The following is a 22,122-nucleotide window of genomic DNA, read 5'->3' on the forward strand; positions in this document are numbered from 1 at the left end:
AGTTCGGAGAACGCTGGCGGGAGCGGCGCGAGGGGTGACGGAGCACGCGTACACCACACTGCGGAGGAGGGAGGGGCGCGTAACAGCCGCATCAGAAGAGCCGTTGCGCTTGAAAGATTCGCCTGGGGGTAAGAAGGGGCGGGGTTTCTTTTAGAATCCCCACGGGGGGGGGGTCGTTCCCCACCCCGCTGTGGAATCCCAGGGGCGGAGCCAGGCCGCTCGCGAGGCTGGTCAGTCATGTGATCCCCCGCAGGGACGCTGCGCCGTAGACGGGCAGGAAGCGGAAGTGAGGTAAGAGTTCGCGGTCTCGTGACCGTTGCGGAGCTGGGTCGCTGTTGCGAGCGGGCAGGGTTGTGTGGCGCGGGAGGGCGATGGCAGCAGGGTATCAGTATCGGCCCGGCGCGGGGCCCGGCGCCCCGGGTATGCAGGAGCCCAACTTCCTGTGGGGCGTGTTCCAGAGGTGAGAGCCCCCGCGCCGAGGGGATGCGGCTGCCGTTACTCGGGTGTCCCCGCCAGCAGCAAACACCCTGGGGCCCCCTTCCCCTCAGCCTGCCCGGAGCCGCCCGGTTACCCCGCCCGGCTCCCACCGCGGGTCCCCACCCCGCTGAGCCTCGCCGCCCCCTCCCTCTTCAAAGGCCGCGTCTGGCCCGGTGCAGCACCGCGATCGGTGGGTCAGTTCCTCCAGCCCGGCCCCGGGGTGGAGGTGGCTGCACCCGGGGCAGTGTGGGAATAGCCCCTGCTGGGACGGAGAGCGGCCCAACCTGTCCGCGCCGGGCCGTTCCGGTCTAGCCGCACTGGCCTGGTTGAGGGGGGTGTGCAGACAGGCCTGGAGAGCAGCCCCTCCCATGTCAGCACTGAGGCTGGGAGGTGTGTGAAGTCCCTTCGGAGCCGCCGGCTCTGAGGGCGGCTGAGCACGTACTGGGCGCAGCGCTACTTGCAGCTCCTGGGGACACTGCGGGACAAAATAAACGTGGGGCCTGATCCTCTTTTTGGGGGTAGGGAAAGCAACCCTGAAACAGACTGTAGGTTTCCCCACTCTATTGCGCTCTTACTGGAGCGCTTGATGAGCATCATGCATTGTGCTCTTCTAAGATGTCTCTCATATAGGCATTAATAGCTAATACTTCGTGTTGTATGCCAAAACCTGTGATGAGGTGATTATCCCTTACTGATTATTTTTTCTCCAAAGGTCACTCTCAGTATTTGTAGTGCTCCACCTGCTTGGTTTTAATAATATGGGTTTCTTTCATCTATTCCCTGCCTGTTCTTTTCCATTAGTTCAATGTTCATTGTGCAGGTTTTCACACTCATTTTAAATATCATATTATTGAGTTGATTGTTTTCTGTGGCATATACTCAAATTGTTTGGGGGTTTTTTGGTGGCTTACCAGCGTCTTTGACGATTCATTCATAACTATACATATATTCATTTCTATTCATGATTATTTTTCCTATTCCTGTGGCCCTTGATACTTTTTATCACCAGTTAAAAGGATTATATTTGTGATACCTGTAAAATATTTACATGATAAGCTTTGTAATGAATGGCTTTAGAGAAGACAAGATGTCTTCTTTTAGCAGGCAGGATAAAAAAACAACTTTTAAAAAGGCCCCAATTCTACAGATACTTAAATATGCTTAATTATATTACTGCGAGTAGTCTCTCTGACTTCAGTGGGACTGTGCATGCCAGTCAAGTTAAGCATGTGCGTAAGGCCTTGTTTACACTTAAGAGTTTTGTTGAGCAAGTTATGCCGACGATCAAAGAGCGGTATAATTACATAACTTGTGCATGTTCACACGACACTCCTTCCGTTGGCGGAGCGCATCCACAGTTGGTGCTCTATCATCAACAGTGGATGAAGTAAACTGGGTAGCTATCCCACTGTGCAACTCATCACTTTCTGTAGCTAGGAGTTGTGGGAAGGCAGAGTGGATCGCAGTGCATCATGGTTACAGGCTCAGTGTCCCACAATACAGTGTTTTCCATCCCATCATTCCATGGGCTTCCAACTGTGTTTTGCGGCATTTTTCAATGACCTGTGTTCGCTGTATGGCTGCCATCTCTGTCTGAAAAGATGGATCCTGCACCGCTCTCCACTGTTGTGAACACATCGTGGTTGGTCATGCAGTCTGTCATGAGCACCCAATCTGAACAGGGATCAGAGTTGCCTGACCTGCTGTATGCCCTAGAAAGAAACAACACCAGCGTACTTTTGGCATTCATGGAGCAGCAGCACATGGTGGACCCTTGCTTTTGGGCTCAGGAAGCAAGCAATGAGTGATGGGATCACACTGATATGCAGGTCTGGGATGACGAGCAGTGGATGCAGAACTTTCAGATGCGGAAAGCCATCTTCCTGGAACTGTGTGCAGAGCTCACCCCAGCGGTGTAGCAAAAGGACATCAAAATGAGAGCCGCCCTCTTGGTGGAGAAGCACGTGGCAATTGCTGTGTGGAAGCTGGCAACTCCAGACTTCTACCAGTCAGTTGCAAATCAGTTTGCCGTCGGGAAGTACACCGTTGGGGCTGCATTAAGGCAAGTGTGCAGGGCCATTAGTCTCTTCCTGCTACGAAGGACTTTGACTCTTGGAAATATGCATGAAATAGTGGGTAGCTTTGCAGCAATTGGATTCCCTAACTGCAGCAGGGCAGTAAATGGCACGCATATCCCGATTTTGGACCCGGACTGTCTTGCAGTGGAGTACATTAATAGAAAGGGGTGCTTCTCTATGGTATTGCAGGCGCCTGTGGATCACCATGGGCGTTTTACTGACATCAACACACGGTGGTCCGGGAAGGTATATGACACATGCATCTTCAGGAACATTGGCCTGTGTAGCAGGGGTTCTCAACCTTTTTTTTTTTTTGAGCCCCCCCCCCTCCCCCCAATGTGCTATTAAAAACTCCACAGCCCACTTGTGCCACAACTGTTTTTCTGCATATAAAAGCCAGGGCAGGCATTGGGGGTAGCAAGCAAGGCAATTGTGGCGTGGGGTCCTGGGCAGGGGATCCCACAAAGCTAAGTTGCTGCGGCTTTGGCTTCAGCTCCAGGTGGCTTTCTGCACTGGGCCCCAGCAAGTCTAATGCTGGCCCTGCTTGGTGGACCCCCTGAAACCTACTTGGTGGACCCCCACGGGGTTGGTTGAGAACCACTGCTGTATGGAAAGCTGCAAGGAGGAACTTTCTTTCCAGACCAGAACATTCCAGTGGGGGATGTTGAAATGTCCATAGTGATTCTGGGAGACCCAGCCTGCCCCTTACACCTATGGCTTATGAAGCCTTATATGGGAAACCTGGACAGCAGCAAGGAGCACTTCAACAATAGGCTGAGGAGGTGAATAATGACCATAGAATGGTATCTGCATTTGGCAGATAAAGGCAGCGCCAGCGTGCTTTTAATGGCAGATTAGACCTAAATGAGGAAGATATTCCCATGGTCCTAGCAGCCTGCTGTGCACTCCATAATATTTGTGAGGCTAAGGGTCCAAAGTTTCCCCCTGCGGTGTGGAATGCAGAGGCAGATCACCTAGCAGCTGATTTTGAGCAGCCATATACCAGGGCTACTAGAGGGACACAACAGGGTACTATTCGAATCAGGAAGGCCTTGAGGCACCATTTTGACAATTAGCACCACTAATATCTCTTTCTGTACAGCTCTCTGCCATGCTTTAAAATTGTCATGCAAGGTGATAACTTAATGATTCCTGACTGTGATTTGTAGTCTGCAAATGATCCAGTTGCCACTGTGTATTAATTTCAGTAGCAACCACTGTGTGTGGGAGACAAATAAAGGTTGGTGATCTTTCAGATAATTTTTGTTTTTTGTTATATATAAATAAGTAACATACACAAAACACTTGATGGGAAGGGAGATGACAATGAAGGGCAGGGTGGTCTCTCAGAGCTGAGTGCAAGTCCAGCTATCATTTTGGAAGCTGTCGAGTAGAGGTAGAGTGAATAGGGTATCAAGATGTGTTAGGAGATTGGAAGGAATATATGGGAGGAGTTTGGGGAGAGCAGGGCAAGCAGTTCTGTATTGGCTGTAGTGGAGGAGAGCACACATGAATTCTGCCTGCGGCATGATTAGGGACTTCCAACATCTCTGTTTGGTCCTCCATCATTTTTTCAAAAAGAAAAGGAGTACTTGTGGCACCTTAGAGACTAACCAATTTATTTGAGCATGAGCTTTCGTGAGCTACAGCTCACTTCAAGTGAGCTGTAGCTCACGAAAGCTCATGCTCAAATAAATTGGTTAGTCTCTAAGGTGCCACAAGTACTCCTTTTCTTTTTGCGAATACAGACTAACATGGCTGTTCCTCTGAAACCCATCATTTTTTATCATCCATTCCTGATCTATTAAAATTTGGTACTGACTCCCCTTTTTATCCTGCCTGTCTATTTTATAATTTTCTTTTAAAGTCTCTGTCCACACCCTGCGTTCTTGTTTATCGTCCTCCAAGGATTGGAGCACATCTTGAAACAAGAAGCACAAGAAACAGAATCATGATTACAGGTTTCAGAGGAACAGCCGTGTTAGTCTGTATTCGCAAAAAGAAAAGGAGTACTTGTGGCACCTTAGAGACTAACCAATTTATTTGAGCATGAGCTTTCGTGAGCTACAGCTCACTTCATCAGATGTTTACCGTGGAAACTGCAGCAGACTTTATATACACACAGAGAATATGAAACAATACCTCCTCCCACCCCACTGTCCTGCTGGTAATAGCTTATCTAAAGTGATCAACAGGTGGGCCATTTCCAGCACAAATCCAGGTTTTCTCACCCTCCACCCCCCACACAAATTCACTCTCCTGCTGGTGCTAGCCCATCCAAAGTGACAACTCTTTACATAATCAAGTAGGGCTATTTCCTGCATAGATCAAGGTTTTCTCACATCCCCCCCACCCCCATACACACACAAACTCACTCTCCTGCTGGTAATAGCTCATCTAATCTGACCACTCTCCAAGTTTAAATCCAAGTTAAACTAGAACATCTGGGGGGGGGGGGGGTAGGAAAAAACAAGAAGAAACAGGCTACCTTGCATAATGACTTAGCCACTCCCAGTCTCTATTTAAGCCTAAATTAATAGTATCCAATTTGCAAATGAATTCCAATTCAGCAGTTTCTCGCTGGAGTCTGGATTTGAAGTTTTTTTGTTTTAAGATAGCGACCTTCATGTCTGTGATTGCGTGACCAGAGAGATTGAAGTGTTCTCCGACTGGTTTATGAATGTTATAATTCTTGACATCTGATTTGTGTCCATTTATTCTTTTACGTAGAGACTGTCCAGTTTGACCAATGTACATGGCAGAGGGGCATTGCTGGCACATGATGGCATATATCACATTGGTGGATGTGCAGGTGAACGAGCCTCTGATAGTGTGGCTGATGTTATTAGGCCCTGTGATGGTGTCCCCTGAATAGATATGTGGGCACAATTGGCAACGGGCTTTGTTGCAAGGATAAGTTCCTGGGTTAGTGGTTCTGTTGTGTGGTATGTGGTTGTTGGTGAGTATTTGCTTCAGGTTGCGGGGCTGTCTGTAGGCAAGGACTGGCCTGTCTCCCAAGACTTGTGAGAGTGTTGGGTCATCCTTCAGGATAGGTTGTAGATCCTTAATAATGCGTTGGAGGGGTTTTAGTTGGGGGCTGAAGGTGACCGCTAGTGGCGTTCTGTTGTTTTCTTTGTTAGGCCTGTCCTGTAGTAGGTAACTTCTGGGAACTCTTCTGGCTCTATCAATCTGTTTCTTTACTTCTGCAGGTGGGTATTGTAGTTGTAAGAAAGCTTGACAGAGATCTTGTAGGTGTTTGTCTCTGTCTGAGGGGTTGGAGCAAATGCGGTTGTATCGCAGAGCTTGGCTGTAGACGATGGATCGTGTGGTGTGGTCAGGGTGAAAGCTGGAGGCATGCAGGTAGGAATAGCGGTCAGTAGGTTTCCGGTATAGGGTGGTGTTTATGTGGCCATTGTTTATTAGCACTGTAGTGTCCAGGAAGTGGATCTCTTGTGTGGACTGGACCAGGCTGAGGTTGGTGGTGGGATGGAAATTGTTGAAATCGTGGTGGAATTCCTCAAGGGCTTCTTTTCCATGGGTCCAGATGATGAAGATGTCATCAATATAGCGCAAGTAGAGTAGGGGCTTTAGGGGACGAGAGCTGAGGAAGCGTTGTTCTAAATCAGCCATAAAAATGTTGGCATACTGTGGGGCCATGCGGGTACCCATAGCAGTGCCGCTGTAGCTCACGAAAGCTCATGCTCAAATAAATTGGTTAGTCTCTAAGGTGCCACAAGTACTCCTTTTCTTTTTTTGAGAATCATGATTGTTAGTACACTCACGACATTGAATCATGCTAGTAAAATACAGCTCTTTATACATACGAATCTGTTTCTCATTTTCTCTTGGCAAGCACAGAGCTCAGCTAATGCCTTAACCATGATTAGTTCAGCCCGGGGAGGGGCTCAAGATAGGGCAATGGGTTTAGGTGGTTTTTTAAGGGGTTCACTGCAGGTGATTGGGGACAAAATTGTAAATTCTGCCACCACTTTCAACAGGCAGGGGTCATTGTAGCAGATATCTCACTCCTGAGGATAAGCAAGGATGAAAGGGTGCATCTCCTGGATGCATGCAGCTTCAGACTGGGTCCCTAGGCTGCTTACCTGTATGCCGCTTTGGGTCCCTGCACAAGTGACTGCCAATTGTAGGAAACCTTCCTGTGCCAATGGGGGAAGCAACAAAACAGCTCTGCCAAGGAACCTTCAGCAGAGGATTGGCGAGTACCTCCAGGAAAGTTTCTTAGAGATCTCTATGGAGGATTCCTGTGAAATCCTAGTGTGCAACAACAACACACTGTTCCGCAGCACTGCTTAGCTGCACAGGTGAATGTGAAGCACACGCAAACACAGCTAGTTGTGTACATTTCTATCCCTTTACCCACTTCTAGAATATAACAAAGCAAAGAACAGCTCTGCCTCATATAACTGAGCAGCATCAACTCAAAAACATCGCTTACCAGAGCTCCCTTCTCCTGTATCGTGCAGTCTAAAGACAGAGTGCTGGGACTGGCTCAAACCCTCTGGGGTCAAGATGAGGTCCTGGACAACCTTGTCCCGTCTTGTCCTCCAACTCAACCTCCTTGTCCACTACTTTGTCCTCAGGGTTGATTTCACGGTCTCCAGCCCCGTGGAAGTATCCATGGGGTTCATGGAGATGGGCTCACAGCTGAGGATGGCATCCAGCTCCTTATAGAAGCAGCTGGTCTTCAGCAGCAGAGCAATGGTTTGCCTCTCTTGCTTTCTGGTACGCCTGCTTCAGCTCCTTGATGTTTGCTGGAGTGGAGCTGGGACTGCACAACCTCCCGTCCCCATATACTCAGCAGATCCAACAGCTCCGGAGTGCTTCAAGTGGGACACTATTTGGTTCATGGAGCCGCCATGGTCAGATGGGAAGATGCGATATGAGCTCTCCACACCGAGCAAACAAAGCAGAATTTCAAAAATTCCTGGGCCTGTAAAGGGAGAGGGGCGGATGCCTGTGTACCTGGTTGCAGAGCAGCGGGGTTTGAACTGCTGACTAGAACAGTCAGGATGGGGCATTTTGGGACACCACCTGGATGTCATTTATACCAATATAACCAACCACAGTGTCCACGCTGACACTTTTTGTCAATATAACTTCACTGCAAAAAGCTCTACGCTTCTCGTCAAGGTGGTTTTATTTCGCTGGCAAAGCAGGAGAGTTTTGTTGGTGGAAGGAGCATTGAAGAGTGTGCACCTCCACTGTTTTGTCAACGAAACCTGACTTCTGTCAACAAAACTGGAATGTAGACAAGGCCTAAGGGTTTTTGTTTGGTTGTTTGGATTGTTTTTATTTGTTTTTTTTCCTGAATCTGGGCTTTAATTAGTATAAATGTTCTCCTTTTTTAATTTTTTCTGATTAAAAACAGTTTTCAAACTATTACTGAAATAATTCTCTCATTTAAAACAATTTTTTTAAGTTACACATTTTAAGGTGAAATCTTTAAAGTTTGTATTTGTTTTCAGGGTTGATAAAGACAGGAGTGGAGTAATATCTGACAGTGAACTTCAGCAGGCATTATCCAACGGTAAGTGTGACTAAAGGGAAAAAAATAGCTTCTTATAAATTTAGCATATGCATTTCTTATTCCCCCTTTGGTTACATGATGTAGATCTCTTCTAAGAAGTACAAAAGGAAACTGAAAATCTTAACATATAACAGGGAGCAATTCTGCAGTGGAAGACTGAGCAAGAAGTGAATAAAAAAGGGAGCAAAACAAAAATCGGAGACAGATAAGATGTATAATTCATAGCTGCAGAAGGTTTCTTTTTTCAGACCTTAAAGAAGAACTGGATTTTTTTTTTAACGTTCTCTCTTAGCTCAGCTCCAGTTGTCAGTTTCTCTGCATTGGATTGTTTGTTCTGGAGAGAGAAAGCATTAAGTAGAGCATCCTCCAGCTGTCCTCGTTTTCACAGAAATTAGGGTGTAATTATGATCCATATTACTCATCGCTTCTCAATGTGCCCTTCATTTTTTTTTTAACCAGGACCAGTGTATAATCCAGGAAAATTTTACAGGAGCACTTCCAACCTGTCTTGCTGCATATGTAATCTTTGTTGCATACCGTGGTGCAGGAAATTAGGATGGTAAGAGGTATAATGGTCAGTGATGGTTTTTAATAGAGACAGAAATAACTGGATATTACAGAAGGAAGGAGGTGGTAAAGTATTCTCATTAGTGCTTCACAAAGCCATTTATTTAGTCTGTCATAAGGTGGGTGAGGCAATATCTTTTATTGGACCAACTTTTGCTGGTGGGAGAGACAAGCTTTCAGGCCACACAGAGCTGCTCTTCCGGTCCCACTGTAGCATTTCAAGTGTAGACAAGTCTTAGTTACAGTTGACTACGAGGTGCTGTTCATACATCTTTGATGTCTAACTACAGTGGGCAGTTTTTTCTGATAATTTCATGCCTTTTTCTGGAACACCTGAGAGGCTCGTGTTGGGTAGCTGTTGCATTCCCTTTTCCTTTCATGTGGGATACCTGCAAAGTTTAATTCTGTCACCCTTTCTGCACAAGGGGTCTGTGATGAAGGTGAGGCAAAGTGACATTGGGTTGCAGTGCTATCAGAAACAAAATATTTTTATTACTAATCATCTGACTTGGAATATACCTAGGAAACAGAACTTACTGTGGAGTACAAAATGCCATTAGTCTTCTGACTAACAGCAAAATAAATTTGTTGTTTACCTGGGATAGTACAATCTACTCACTGTATCACACATTTTTTTTTACCCAGTAACTAGAATAGCCTGCTTGAAAGGGTGAAACTTTAAAATTGTGGCAAAAATAGAGAAACTGAAGAAATTTGGGTCGATGTTTTTGTTCACAATTTTACAATAATTTTGGAAACCTGTCTTTGCCAGCCTTTCTACTTTAAATTCCTCAAATTAACCTTTTTTTCTCTGTGACCCACTTCAGTGTTATACAACTGCCATAATTTCTATATGCCTTTCTTCCTTGACTGTTCACAGTATTGGTTAGCAGTTTGAACATTATATATAGTTATAAGGAATCGCCACTTAGGAATTGAACACTGGAAAGACTGAAAAACAGATGAGCTAGGCTGTTTATATAAATGCAATAACAGATATCTTGCCCACATTCCATAAGTTTTTGTATTCTAACAAACCAAGCACCCCAACCATTCTCAATTCCACCTACTCCCTTCTCCCAGGATATAATGGCAGTTGATTCCACACAAGCTCCTTCTCTCTTTCCATTCACCAGTGATTCCACCCATTCTTTTCTAGGCTTCTAGATGGTTGTATATAAATTTACTGTAGTTTCTAATGTGCATAGTAAGAACATAGATGTTCTTATCACATCCCTTTTAACTTTGTAAAGGAGAAATATTCTAAAGATTGACATAGATACTAGAAACATTAAGATCCAGACTTTTGGAGTGAAATGCCTGCAAGCTGCTTGAAAGCTTTTTTTTATTTTTATTTTTTTAAACCCCTATTGGCTGTATCAGTTGGCCCGTACACACTAAACAGTTCTATCAATTTGCCAAGGCATTTCTACTTGCAATACTGGAAAGAATTCAAGCAGGTCACACTTCATCCTGAGAGAATCTTTGTGCAAAAGAGACATGGGAGGTGGCAAATCTTGCAACTTAACAGTGGCCACTGTAATTGGCAGGGCAATAGTTCTCTTTTAGTATGAACTTATTATAGAAGCGGGTGTATTTGTAGTTTCTTGAACAGACAGTTGTGACGAAGTGGGTATTTTCCTTTATGTTGTATGTGAGCCTATGTGAGTGTTACTGTTTTGCATCACTACTGCATATGCCTCAGTTTCTCTGTGTGCTGCAGCAGTGTCTTGGTGGTAGGAATAAGATGTGAGACTTTGGCTGAGAGCCTCTGGGGCAGGTGAGGCTGCTCCAGCTGCCTGCACGTATGCTATGGCCGGTGCCCTTTGTAACCTGAGACCCAGGAGGGGGGTACAACCAGGTGACTCTTTGCCCCGGGAAGCAAGACAAAGACCAGGAGGAGGAGCAACGGGGGAGGTCTGAGGGCAGGTCGCTGGAAACTGGGCAGTCTGCTTGTGGGGACTGGCGGGGGGAGTCCAGGACATCTGGCCTGGGATTCCAAGATGGACTTGGCTGAAAGTCACTAATTTCTGTGCCAGTAAGCTCTGTTCTACACTGTATTCCTGTCAACTAATAAACCTTCTGTTCTGCATGCTAACTGAGAGTCACAGCTGACTGCAGAGTTGGGGTGCAGGGATCTCTGGCTTCCCCAGGAGTCCCGCCCGGGCGGACTCACCGCAGGAAGCGCATGGTGTGGAAGGGGATGCTGAATGCTCTGAGGTCAGGCCCAGTAAGGTCGAAGCTGTGTAAGCTTCTTGCCTTGGCAGCAGTATGCTCAGAGAGAGGAGGCATGCTCCCCGAGAATCCTGGCTGACTTCATGTGGACTAGTTCCAGAGCATTGCGCCGGTGACTTTGTGACAACAGTGAAAAGCCTATGTACTGCCAGCAAATAGGAGACTTCCATGGAGAGCAGAGGCCTAAGCCATTATTTTTGTAGAATTTAGGTTTTCAATATGCTTTATGGCCCATTTTCACTCATTACCAGTGATAAGCTCAGTTATAAGCTCAGTTATGAGGATGACCTTCCAAACGTGAACCAATGCCATACTGACATCCAAATCTGCAGACAGCACCAATGGTTGTCACTGCTGTTCAAAAGCAGGTGGATGGTGAAAACAACTCCCCCAAGAAAAATAACCCAGTGGGTTTTTTTTTTGGTTCTTGAACTCATCACTGTGATTTACATCATCCCAACAGCCATTCATAAGAACGGCCATATGGGGTAAGACCAATGGTCCAGCTAACCCAGGGGTGGGCAAACTTTTTGGCCCGAGAGCCACATCTGGGTGGGGAAATAGCTTGCAGGGCCAGGGCAGGGGGTTGGGGTGTGGGAGGGAGTGTGGGGTGTGGGAAAGGGGGTGTGGTGTGCAGGAAGGGGCTCAGGGCAAGGGGTTGGGGCAGAGGAGGGGTGTAGGATGTATGAGGGGGCTCAGGGAAGGGGGTTGGGGTGGAGGAGGGGTGCAGGCAGAGGGCTCAGGGCGGAGGGTTGGGGTGCGGCAGAGGGTTGGGATGCAGGCAGGGGCTCAGGGCAGGGAGTTGGCTGCAGGAGGGGGTTGGGGTGCGAGCTCCAGCCCAGCTCCACTTACCTGGAGCAGCTCCGGGGTGGCAACAGTGTGCACCGGGGCCAGGGCAGGCTCCAGGAATGGGGAACCGCGGCCAGTGGGAGCTTCGGGGGAGGTACCCTCAGGCAAGGGCAGCGCACGGAGCTCTTTGCCCCACCCCCTCCGGAGGGGCTGCAGTGATGTGGTTCTGGCTGCTTCCTGGAGCAGCGTGGGGCCCTTGGCACCATGGGGGTGGCAATCCCGCAGGCCAGATCCAAAGCCCTGAGGGGCCGGATCCAGCCCACAGGCCATAGTTTGCCCACCTCTGATCTAGCGCCACAGCCTACCTTCTGACAGTACTTGGTGCCAGATGCTTAGAGGGCATGAACAGAACAGGGCAATTTATCAAGTGACTGTGGATAATTATAAAACTTGAAAAAAGAAAAGGAGTACTTGTGGCACCTTAGAGACTAACCAATTTATTTGAGCATAAGCTTTCGTGAGCTACAGCTCACTTCATCAGATGCATTCAGTGGAAAAAAAACGGCTGCTACTCTGAAACCTATAAAACTTGAAACACTGACACTGGCTTCCATGAGGAGTAATGCAGTAAATTTGGTGAAGAAAACGAAAAGAGGTTTTTTGTTTTTGTTTTTTTTTTTAAATCACAGCTTCTGTGCATGCTCGGGTCAAATGTTATCAAAGATCTTACTCTAACACTATACACAATCTAAAGTTTGAATTCTAATGCCAGCCCTAAAAGTTCTGGATAAAGTTCTGGACTGGATAAAGAACTATTGACTTTTCTGTAAAATAAAAGCAAAGCACTTAAGACTAAAATCCCTATTAGTTTTGTATTTCACAAAGGATTCCATTGAACATTCTTCTTTTAAATGTTTAATTATATGCATGTAGTATTTAACGTAATGGATGAGATGGTAAATCCAGATTTTATATTGCCAGTACCTCAAATGAAGAGACACAAATATTGTCCTCTTCTTTATATGCTCCCTCCTCACTTGTGTACCAAGGGAGAAAAAAAATTCCTTCCTGATCCGTGCAGTAGTGTCTCAACAACCTGCAGAATGAGTTACTTTCCTGTTAATGTGCAAAAGTTGTAAAATGTTGGGTCTGCCTGAAACTAAGGCCACTAAGTGTACACTTGAGACCTATATTGATATAACTACATCACTCAGGAGTGTGGATGATGTCATTATAGCGACCTAACCCCCCACGTAGACAGTGCTATCTTGATGGGAGAGCTCTCTCTGTTGGCATAGTAGCATCTTCTGTAAAGCGCTACAGCTGCACCAAAGGTGAAGACGAGGCCTTAGATACCACTGAGAAACAGCCGTATTATTTTGTGTATTGCCTCCACGAGATCTACCTCTGAACTTTCTAGCTAGGCTGTCATCTGGGGTGTGGTGGGTTTTTTTTGTGTTATGGTTATTTTTCCTATTTAAGCTTCACCATACTGCTTTTCTGTCTGTTTCAGGAACATGGACTCCATTTAATCCAGCAACTGTCAGGTCAATTCTGTGTAAGTATAATTGTACAATGTTACATATTCAGGGTATGTCTTTTAAATAACATTTTTATTATCTCCTGTAGCTGATGGCTAAGGTTTTCACATGCTGCAGCACTTAGTTACATCATTTTAGATTAACAGTAAACTGAAAGTACATGGTACAATGTATAATATATTCTTTATAGCTGATCTTTGCAGCAGCTTTGTGTAACACTGTGAACATCATTAATACAAGCTTCAGTTCTCCCTTCCGGTAACCCTGTTCCAAAAAAGCTATTCATTAGGAAGAAATAGTCCAAAGACCTAGTGACACCTCCTCTGTTTTGAAAACCTGTAGTCATTAGTATATTTTCTCTGTGTGTGTGTGTGTGTGTATTTTCCCACGGTTGCCGAGCAACTGTTAGGGAAGATTACAAGACAGCTGAGAAAATGGCATGTGTCAGAAACATAGGGAAAAAAGTCACCAATTTTTGACAGTAGCACTGTCTTCATGTTTGTTCCCAGTGACTTACTGGTATTAAACAATTTTAAAGCCTTTGTTCTAGTTACAAATATCAAGCAGAAAAACTGATTCTATGTTAACCTAAAAAAAAGACCAAAATGGAGGAGGAAAAGCAGAAACCATCTGACAGGTATTGGAGTAATTCTCAGCAATGCAAAAGAAGCTGGTAGCAAGTTAGTGGTATAGCAAGAGACAAACAAATGGAACTTTAAAAATGTCTCTGTTCCTCCCTCACTCAGCTTATAAACAATGTATTCATAATTATTTACTCAAATCTGTTCAAGTATATAGCTCAAATTGAATCTCAAGTCTGGTGCCATTTTATATTTAGGGCCCTACCAAATTCACAGCCATGAAAAACCCATCACAGACCATGAAATCTGGTCTCTTGAGGATTTTACCCTGTTCTGTACAGATTTCACAGGGTAGACCAGCATTTCTCAAACTGGGAGGGTCCTGACCCAAAAGGGAGTTACAAGGGGATCACAACATTATTTTAGGGGGTCACAGTAATTGTCACCCTTGCTTCTGTGCTGCCTTCAGAGCTGGGCACTTGGCCAACAGCCACCCTCTCCGGCTGCCCAGCTCTGAAGGCAGCACCCTGCCAGCATCAGTGCAGAAGTAAGAGTAGTAGTACCATAACCTCCTCTCTCCCCACCCAGTAGCCTTGCAACCCACCCACCCCAACTTCTTTTGGGGTCAGAATCCCTATAATTACAACACTGAAATTTCAGAGTTAAATAGCAATTTACAATTTTTAAAACCCAATGACTGTGAAATTGAGCAAAATGGACCGTGAATTTGGTAGGGCCCAACTTATATTGTAATAAATAAATAAAATAGTTGTAACAAGTCATAGAAATTTCCAATGAGACTGATTGAATGCTAAAGAATCCTTTGGGGGGTTTTCTATCCCCTTCTGATTTGCAATTCCTTCCAGAAGAGCAAAACCTTCATGCTAATCTGCTACTGATCCATTTGATTGCTGGGAGACTTCACTGTCACACAATTGCTCTTCCATGTTGCCTTCTTCAGTTACTTCCTTTGTTCTTTCCTATCCTCCTTTGCCATTTCACCACTTCCTCTCCTATCCGCTTTCCTGGACTCTTCTACTTTTACTTCAGGTCAGCACTATTTTCACACATCCTCCTCCCATTCATTTGTTTACCACCTCATCAGCCAGTCCAACCAAGCTCTTATTAAAGATGGCAAAATCTTACTAAAGACTTTAGTATAGTTTCTTATTTATTAATCCTTCAATTATGTTGTTTCAGCCATGTTTGACAGAGAGAACAAAGGTGGCGTGAACTTCAATGAATTCACTGGAGTCTGGAAGTATATCTCAGATTGGCAGAATGTTTTTCGAACGTATGATAGAGATAATTCTGGAATGATTGATAAAAATGAACTAAAGCAAGCACTAACAGGTTTTGGTAATATTTTTTTTATAGTTATAGTTTGCTATATAATGGCTGGTTTTGTCCAGAATTAAATTAAATATCTTTAAGGCTGTGCCACTTCGCAGTTGTGACACAATGGAATAATCAATTGTAAGCAATAATTGAGGTGGAATGTGGCTATTTCTCATTTGGATGTATGTGGCACTTCAAAAGACTGACATCTGTGCCATGAGCAGCTTACAGATCATCTGAACTCTTTTGTTGAATAAAATTGAAAAATAATTAATGGGAATCAATGTATGCAAACTTGGTGTGACTCTTTAAATTCATACTTTATTAAACACCCTAAAAGTCTTACCAACGTTTCAGTTATAAATGTTTTAATTAGTGGCTCACTGTGCCATTGATCATAAAGCATTTACAGGCTGTAGAATTTTCCCAGAACTTTAAGGAATAAATTTAATTACCTACAAGGAAAAAGTTGTTGGAGAAATGCATAAATCTGTTTCCCTTCGCAGGGACACTTGAGGCACCTGTACATTTCTAGTGATAGTTGTCAGTATTCAACTATATTAAGTAACTTTTGAATTGTATTCTACAAATCCTGCTTTGATGAGAAGTTCTTAACCTTTATATGTAAAGTTAATATTACATATGTAACCTGCTGAAAACAAAATTAAGACTCTCATTCTGCTATGGAGAAGTCACATTGTTTGGTAACTTGAATTCTTTTAAAAATGTGAATCAAATCTGCTTAGAACCAATGCTCTAAAACAATTAGTTCTTCAAATTGCCACATCATTATATATACCTCAGAACTGCTAAAAGTTAGGCTAGTGTGTAACGCAGCTTATAGGCTAGCTAAGCGGGAGTGGGAGTAAAGGAGGAAGGGGAAGAGTTATCCCTCTTCTTCCTCCCCTCCACGCCTGTGGAAAGGGTGAAATTTTCTGAAATAGAACAACCTTAAGATTATTTTAATGGTCGTCTACTACACCTCCCCTTAGTATGTGGGCATGATCTAGAGCCCACTGAAGTCAATGGGAAGTCACCCACTGGCTTCACTGGGCTTTAGATCAGGTCCTACAAATGCTGAGATTAGGAAGCTTTTAATTTTTATCTATTTTCAGATAAAAACTGTAGAGGCTCTGAACCCTCCTTTTGATAATTCCTCCTGATTTGTTAACTGTAAATATAGCAGGTAAAACAGCCAAAGTGTCTGAATTGCTAACGCTTTCTTCACTGCCTCTTTTTCAGAGGAGAATGAATAATCCTCATGAATTTTAAAGATAAGCCAGTTCTAACCATCCCTTTTCAAGCAGCTGTGCGGAAACTATCAAATGGGTACCCCCTATATCTTCTGAAAACCTACAGTAGGTGCAGCTGTGACAGGTTCCAGTAAACTCAAATTTCCACATGGCCAAAGGGATCTTATGAGAGTCTTACTGTACACAACTGACTGTATCCCTTCGTCCATTGTACTCTGGTAGACTGCTAGTAGAACATGTTCCAGAGCTTTTCTCTGTGCCTGACAGCTTCTGCTAGAAGTGCTCCAGAGGGTCTCTTGTTTACTTGACATAAGACCTCAGAATATTTAAGTAGTTCCTCTCAAACCCTCTTAATGTTATCCCCATTTCCTCATCTGTAAAATGGGATAATAATTTGCCCACCTTTCTAAAAACACTGTTCAGATCCTGTGATAAAAGGTGTTAATATAAGCATGAAGTATTAACATTTTCACATGCTAAGCTTACTCTTAGTGAGCTTTGTTAAAAAATGATGAGGTGTGTGGAGTGTTTCAAACAACAAAATATTGGTTGAAAATAATTCACTGTGTAATTAGCAAAACTCCTAGTCTTCCTGGTTGCTCCATCATGGCATTTGTATCACCTAGCAGTAATTGGAAGTTGTGACTTCAACAGAAAATGGCATTTGGAAAAAACAGCTTGTGCCATCCTGTTACGGCACAGTTACATTCTCTTTTGATGCAGCGGATAACAAGTTGTTCAATTGACTTCAATGAAAAAGGATATTAAAATGTTTAATTACAAAATATATTGAGCACAGCCCTAAACGCTTGTTTTAATTTCCCTTCTAACAGCATAATCATTTAAAATTCGTTGTAGTATTTCATTTCATCGAGTTTGCAATTCATTCTTTTGTCATGTTCTTAATCATCACACGTTTTTTATATTGCTTCTATTTTGTTGGAGCATTTTCTTCAGTAGATGAATATATTGTAATATCCATTTAAGTTTGATTACTGTTCTACAACTTTTACTTAATGACTCTTGCCTGTTTGTTGCAACATAACTTACGCACATTTGCTTTTGTGTGTTATAATGCTCTTATATAAACTACCCAGCTTTGGTCATGTAAAACTTGTAATCTTTTTTCTTCTAAGGATATCGACTCTCTGATCAATTCTATGATATCCTTGTTCGGAAATTTGACAGACAAGGAAGAGGACAAATTGCTTTTGATGACTTCATTCAGTGCTGTGTTGTGTTGCAGGTAATAGAAGAAATACATCTAATATCAAAATGGGAAGCCATGATTTGTACAGGAGTTGAAGCATGTGGTGGATCAGGAATTTAATTTGACATGACTAACATACTACCTCCTAGGAACGCTGTGCTTATATACACCTGTGTGTTGATCAGCCTTGAAAAATCTTAAAGCTCAATCTTGAGCTGTGAAGTGCTTTGAGGCCTCTTGGCATTACTATAGTACAAATAAGTACAAAATGACAGACCTGAATGTCTAAGTGCTTCCCTATTTTAGAGTGGCTCTTGTCTGAGAAGTGACTTAGTGTCACTGAGCGAGAGATTCCATGTTTGCCTTCTAGAGAAAAGCTGGTCTCCCCTTCAATCCCCCCCCCCCTTTTTTTTTAAACAAACTTTCTGCTGGCTTTGCAAACTCATTCTGGCCTTTGAAAGCCAAGCTGAATTCTTGTCTTGTGGCTCATGGCAATGAAGACTATGCAATCCAGATTCTGCCTTAGCTTACATTCATGCAACCCCAGTGTTGTCTTTTGGGGTGCACAGGGTGTAACTAAAATAGAATTTGTCCTGCTGACTAGAATCTAATTCTTATATTTCAGTTCTTGCATAATTTTATTGGCTCTGCAAGCCCAATAGAAATATATCTGTTCAGATAAAAGATTTTGCTAAGTTATAACTGACTATGCACATGAATCGTATAAGAAGCCATCATCTTTTTGTAGCCACTCCTCGATAGAGAATTGTATTATAAAGCTTAATTCAGAGCTGAGTTTGTCATTCAGTCAGCATTACAGATTTTTCATTTTAGCCTACACTGCAGGGCTAAACGATCTCTCACTGAAAAGCTCTCAGCGTTCCTCTGTTACCATGGTACTCAGAAAACAATCTGGAGGATTCAGTGAGACACGGTGGTGCTAAAACAACAAACTGTCTAAAGTTTTGCAGCATTCTGAGTGATGTTCCTTACTGCCAGTGTTTATTCCACAAGGTGTGGACAAATGTGCAGCATGCAGAAAAGGGAGAGAGTGACAAGTAGTATTTCCATTTTGTTTTTTGTGGGTCATCTCCTTAGCTCTGTACTGTTGGTGGTTCTGTCTTCCCACTGCAGAAACATCAGTAGTTTCCTACAAACATTTGTAATGTTAATCAGCACCCACAGCCTTATGCATTGTAATTCCAAACTCTGGTTTAATATAGTAGAGATGTTTAATGATTGACAGGCATAGTCGCTGGTTATAGTGAAGTTATTAAAGTGGTAACTTGTTTCCATAGTATTTTTATACTAGGCCTCTTTATTTTTATACAACACTATAACTATGCATGGTTATTTACATGCAAGTATGATGCAGCACATGACCCATCAAGTTTATAACAGATAGCAAGGTTTGCTTTTCAAACATACAAAGGTTCTTGTTGAACCAGCTTGCGAATCTTATCTGTCCAATGGGGAAGTAATTTTGCCCCCTAAATTTCTTGGCAGTCATGTGCTAACAAACATTGAGCTGGATGCTAAACAGAACGTATACAATTCAAAGGCTACATATTCTATATAAAAGATGTAATTCAAGACATGGTATGTCACAGGGAGGTGGCGAGGGGGAAGCTTATTCATCCACCAGGTAAGAACAAAGAGAACCACCTTTTATCTTAGTCATGGAATCTAAATTTCCAAACAATCACCCCAGGGAAAGCTCATGAATTTGTTCTTGCTGGAAATGCATCCCAAAAACCTCAGTTTACATTCATCTGAACGCTTTCTGTTTCTTTCCAGAGGCTGACTGACATATTCAGGCGCTATGATACTGATCAGGATGGCTGGATTCAAGTGTCTTATGAACAATACCTTTCCATGGTCTTCAGCATTGTATGACAGTGACCAGTGCAAATGAGATTGACCATTAGCGATACAAAGACTGGAGTTGCCAAATCTTGTCACTTACTGAATATGACTAAAATGGATATAACTTGTTTCATTCTCTTACATTGTGATGTCACCAGCTTCAGAATGTTTGTACTCAAGCTGCTCAGCTTTTATGTTGTATTACTATAGCAACAATGGCCATATCACCCCTTAGTGCAAAATTTAGAATTGTTTGTGATGTCAGTGCTAAACACTTTTTTCCAGATTATCATGCATGGGGAAAAAATATTTTTTTAGAAATGCCAAATTAAAGTAATAATGCTTGTTAATTAAAAGGGATGTAAAGGTCTGACAGAAGTTGCACAACGTGGTTTGCACGTGCCTTACTTTTTTATAAGGATTTAATGTATTAATTTTTAATACAGAATTTAAAACAGTAAAGACATTAGACAGTCACACTATCCTGTCCAGTTTTTGTGCATAAGGATGTTTCTCCAAAGGCAGCTCTGATAGATTCCTGCTCTTTGAATCTTGTGCTTCATGATGTCTGAACTTAAACCTCAGGTGTGCTGAGCCATTCAATGGCCTTAGCAGCAGCAGGGGCAAGCTTGTTTTCCTGCCAGGCTCAATAGCCAGCAATTGTCCATACGCTTAGTTCTTTACTCATCATGGATGGGTGAGACTTGGAGCCTCCTTTTAACTTCTGCTCTCTGCTCCCTGTTATGCCTGACCCATTTAGTTCCAGCTCAGTTTTCTTTTGTTGAGTTCTTAGCTAAGTGCAGATACTTCTTTGAGTGATGTCCCTGTGAGTGCTCCACTTCAGGTGATTCTGCACCCCTGGTGGGAGAATTCAGACAGCAGTGCCTGGTCGGGTCACACATGCACCCTCCCTGTCTCGCACCGCCAGTAGCAGTAAACGAGCGCTGTGAGACCAAACCTCCCCTGCCCTGCCTCAGTTCTTTCTCCACCACCCTTAATCTGAGTCACAGCTACCAGCAGTGCCTCTGTATGACTTACCTTGAGGTATAAAATAAGCCAGCATTTCCCAAACTCTTTTGGAAGTTGCCTTCAGGTTCAGAGAGTGCTGCCATTTTGCATCTTGAAGCTGGCACCTCTCTGAAGAGATGGAGAAGTTGCTGCCTGTTGAGTTTGCTGAGGAGAAGGTAGAGAACACCAATCGTGGCTGCTCCAGGTTGCCTGTCTCCTGCAGGAGGAGCACAGACCGGCATGGTGTGAATACTGGTGCATGGGATGGAGCTGGTCTGTCAACTGCTCCCTGGTATCCATGGAAGTTAGAGATCCCATACCGTCTGTTCTGGCCCTGGATTATCAATTGAGTTCTGTACCAAGGAAGGCAAGGCCAGCACCAGCTGTTCCTGTGCTGGTGGCATATCAAGTAGTAACAGACCTTCTCTGCCTTTCTGTCCAGTCCTTTCCCTTTGTCAAGGACTTCACAGGGCTGCATCTTTTATAACCCTATTGGCTGGGCAGGCTGCTGAACCTGTGGGTCTGTCAGCACCAAACACTGCTATTTCCCTTCTACAGTCAGTGGAAGTGGGGTTCATGCTGGGCTCACCCCAAGTCACCGCTTCAGCATCCCTGCTGCCAGCACTGCTGATGTTACCAGGGAGGCATTCACCATCCTGCATGTTGGCAGGGCTAGTCACTGCAGTACTGCTGCTGACTTGGGAATCAACATCACTTCCAGCACCAGAAATAACAGGTGGGCTTGGTGCTGGAAGTACCATTTCCACCATTGCTGCCAGTTTTGGGCTACAGCTGAGTCAGACCAGTTGCTTACTAGGGTTGGCTCCACCTTTATCCCCTGAAGCCTAGGACTCCTCGGCATTCAGGTGGGGATCTTCCACCTGACCCACATCAGGGGCCACTCATGGATCAGTGTAGGCACCAGGATTAGCACTCACCTCACAGTTTGGACAGATTTAAATCCACTCCCAAAGATAAGGACTCTAAATGGATGGCCCTAAGGGGGAGGAAGATTTACATCTCTTGGTTACAGGTATGCATTGCTAACCACTTGCCCTTGCTGTCCAAATACAACTTTGAATTGGATGGCTGTGTCTAAATTTGCAGACCTCCTGCCCAAAGCCTCAAGGGAGGAATTTTGAGCACTTATTACAGAAGGCTGCTTGATGGCAAAGACTTCATTGCAGTCCATGCTGGACATTGCAGATACTTCAGCCAGACTTGTGGCCTTGGCATGAAAAGGGCATCCCTGTGATGACAGAGTCCTTTTGGGGGGGGGGGAAGGTGGCTGAGACTCTGCACTCTTTCAAGGACTTAAGGTTTACCCTATGGTCCGGAGCAAGGCTATATATGCTGGCAGGGCAGAGGCACCACTGTGGTGGTCAACAGCAGCAGTATCATCCACAGTACACATTTGGGCAGCCTTTCCCTACCCCAGGATAGCAGGACTATGCCAGAAAGGGGCATAGGTCCCAGAGGAGGCAGCATTTGGGTCCAGGGTTTGACCAGTCAACATGCCTTTCCTTGGCATGCCCCAAAGTCCATTTGGACTACTTGGTCCAGAACAGTGCTCCAGTTATTGCTCCCTACTACCCATCCCCTCCAGTTAGGGACAGGCTGGATTGCTCTAT

The 22,122-nt window shown here is 44.3% G+C and overlaps 1 protein-coding gene across 4 annotated transcripts; it reads left to right on the forward strand.

The window, feature by feature from the left end:
• Positions 1-104: 104 nt before the first annotated feature.
• On the forward strand, positions 105-19,960 carry PDCD6 (programmed cell death 6). Of its 4 annotated transcripts, none has more exons than XM_075125498.1 (6): positions 105-128; positions 8,042-8,103; positions 13,208-13,252; positions 15,017-15,175; positions 17,544-17,653; positions 19,415-19,960. In XM_075125498.1, the coding sequence occupies exons 4-6, from the start codon at positions 15,019-15,021 to the stop codon at positions 19,511-19,513; spliced, it is 366 nt and encodes a 121-aa protein (XP_074981599.1). In that variant the 5' UTR covers positions 105-128; positions 8,042-8,103; positions 13,208-13,252; positions 15,017-15,018; the 3' UTR covers positions 19,514-19,960. The 4 variants fall into 4 exon arrangements, with proteins under 4 accessions (XP_074981599.1, XP_074981600.1, XP_048695408.2 ...); XM_075125499.1 differs by lacking the exon at positions 105-128 and adding an exon at positions 269-291; XM_048839451.2 differs by lacking the exon at positions 105-128 and adding an exon at positions 299-460.
• The last annotated feature ends 2,162 nt before the right edge of the window (positions 19,961-22,122 follow it).

Source organism: Caretta caretta, chromosome 2, assembly GCF_965140235.1.
Source record: "Caretta caretta isolate rCarCar2 chromosome 2, rCarCar1.hap1, whole genome shotgun sequence".
Lineage (NCBI taxonomy): Eukaryota > Metazoa > Chordata > Testudines > Cheloniidae > Caretta > Caretta caretta.

Bases quoted from the DNA above. Each gene is read 5' to 3' on its own strand.
- PDCD6 (XM_048839451.2), top strand. From the start codon at position 372: ATGGCAGCAGGGTATCAGTATCGGCCCGGCGCGGGGCCCGGCGCCCCG. The intron at 15,176-17,543 runs GTAATATTTTTT...TTTTCTTCTAAG, and splicing joins GCAAGCACTAACAGGTTTTG to GATATCGACTCTCTGATCAA. The intron at 17,654-19,414 runs GTAATAGAAGAA...GTTTCTTTCCAG, and splicing joins AGTGCTGTGTTGTGTTGCAG to AGGCTGACTGACATATTCAG.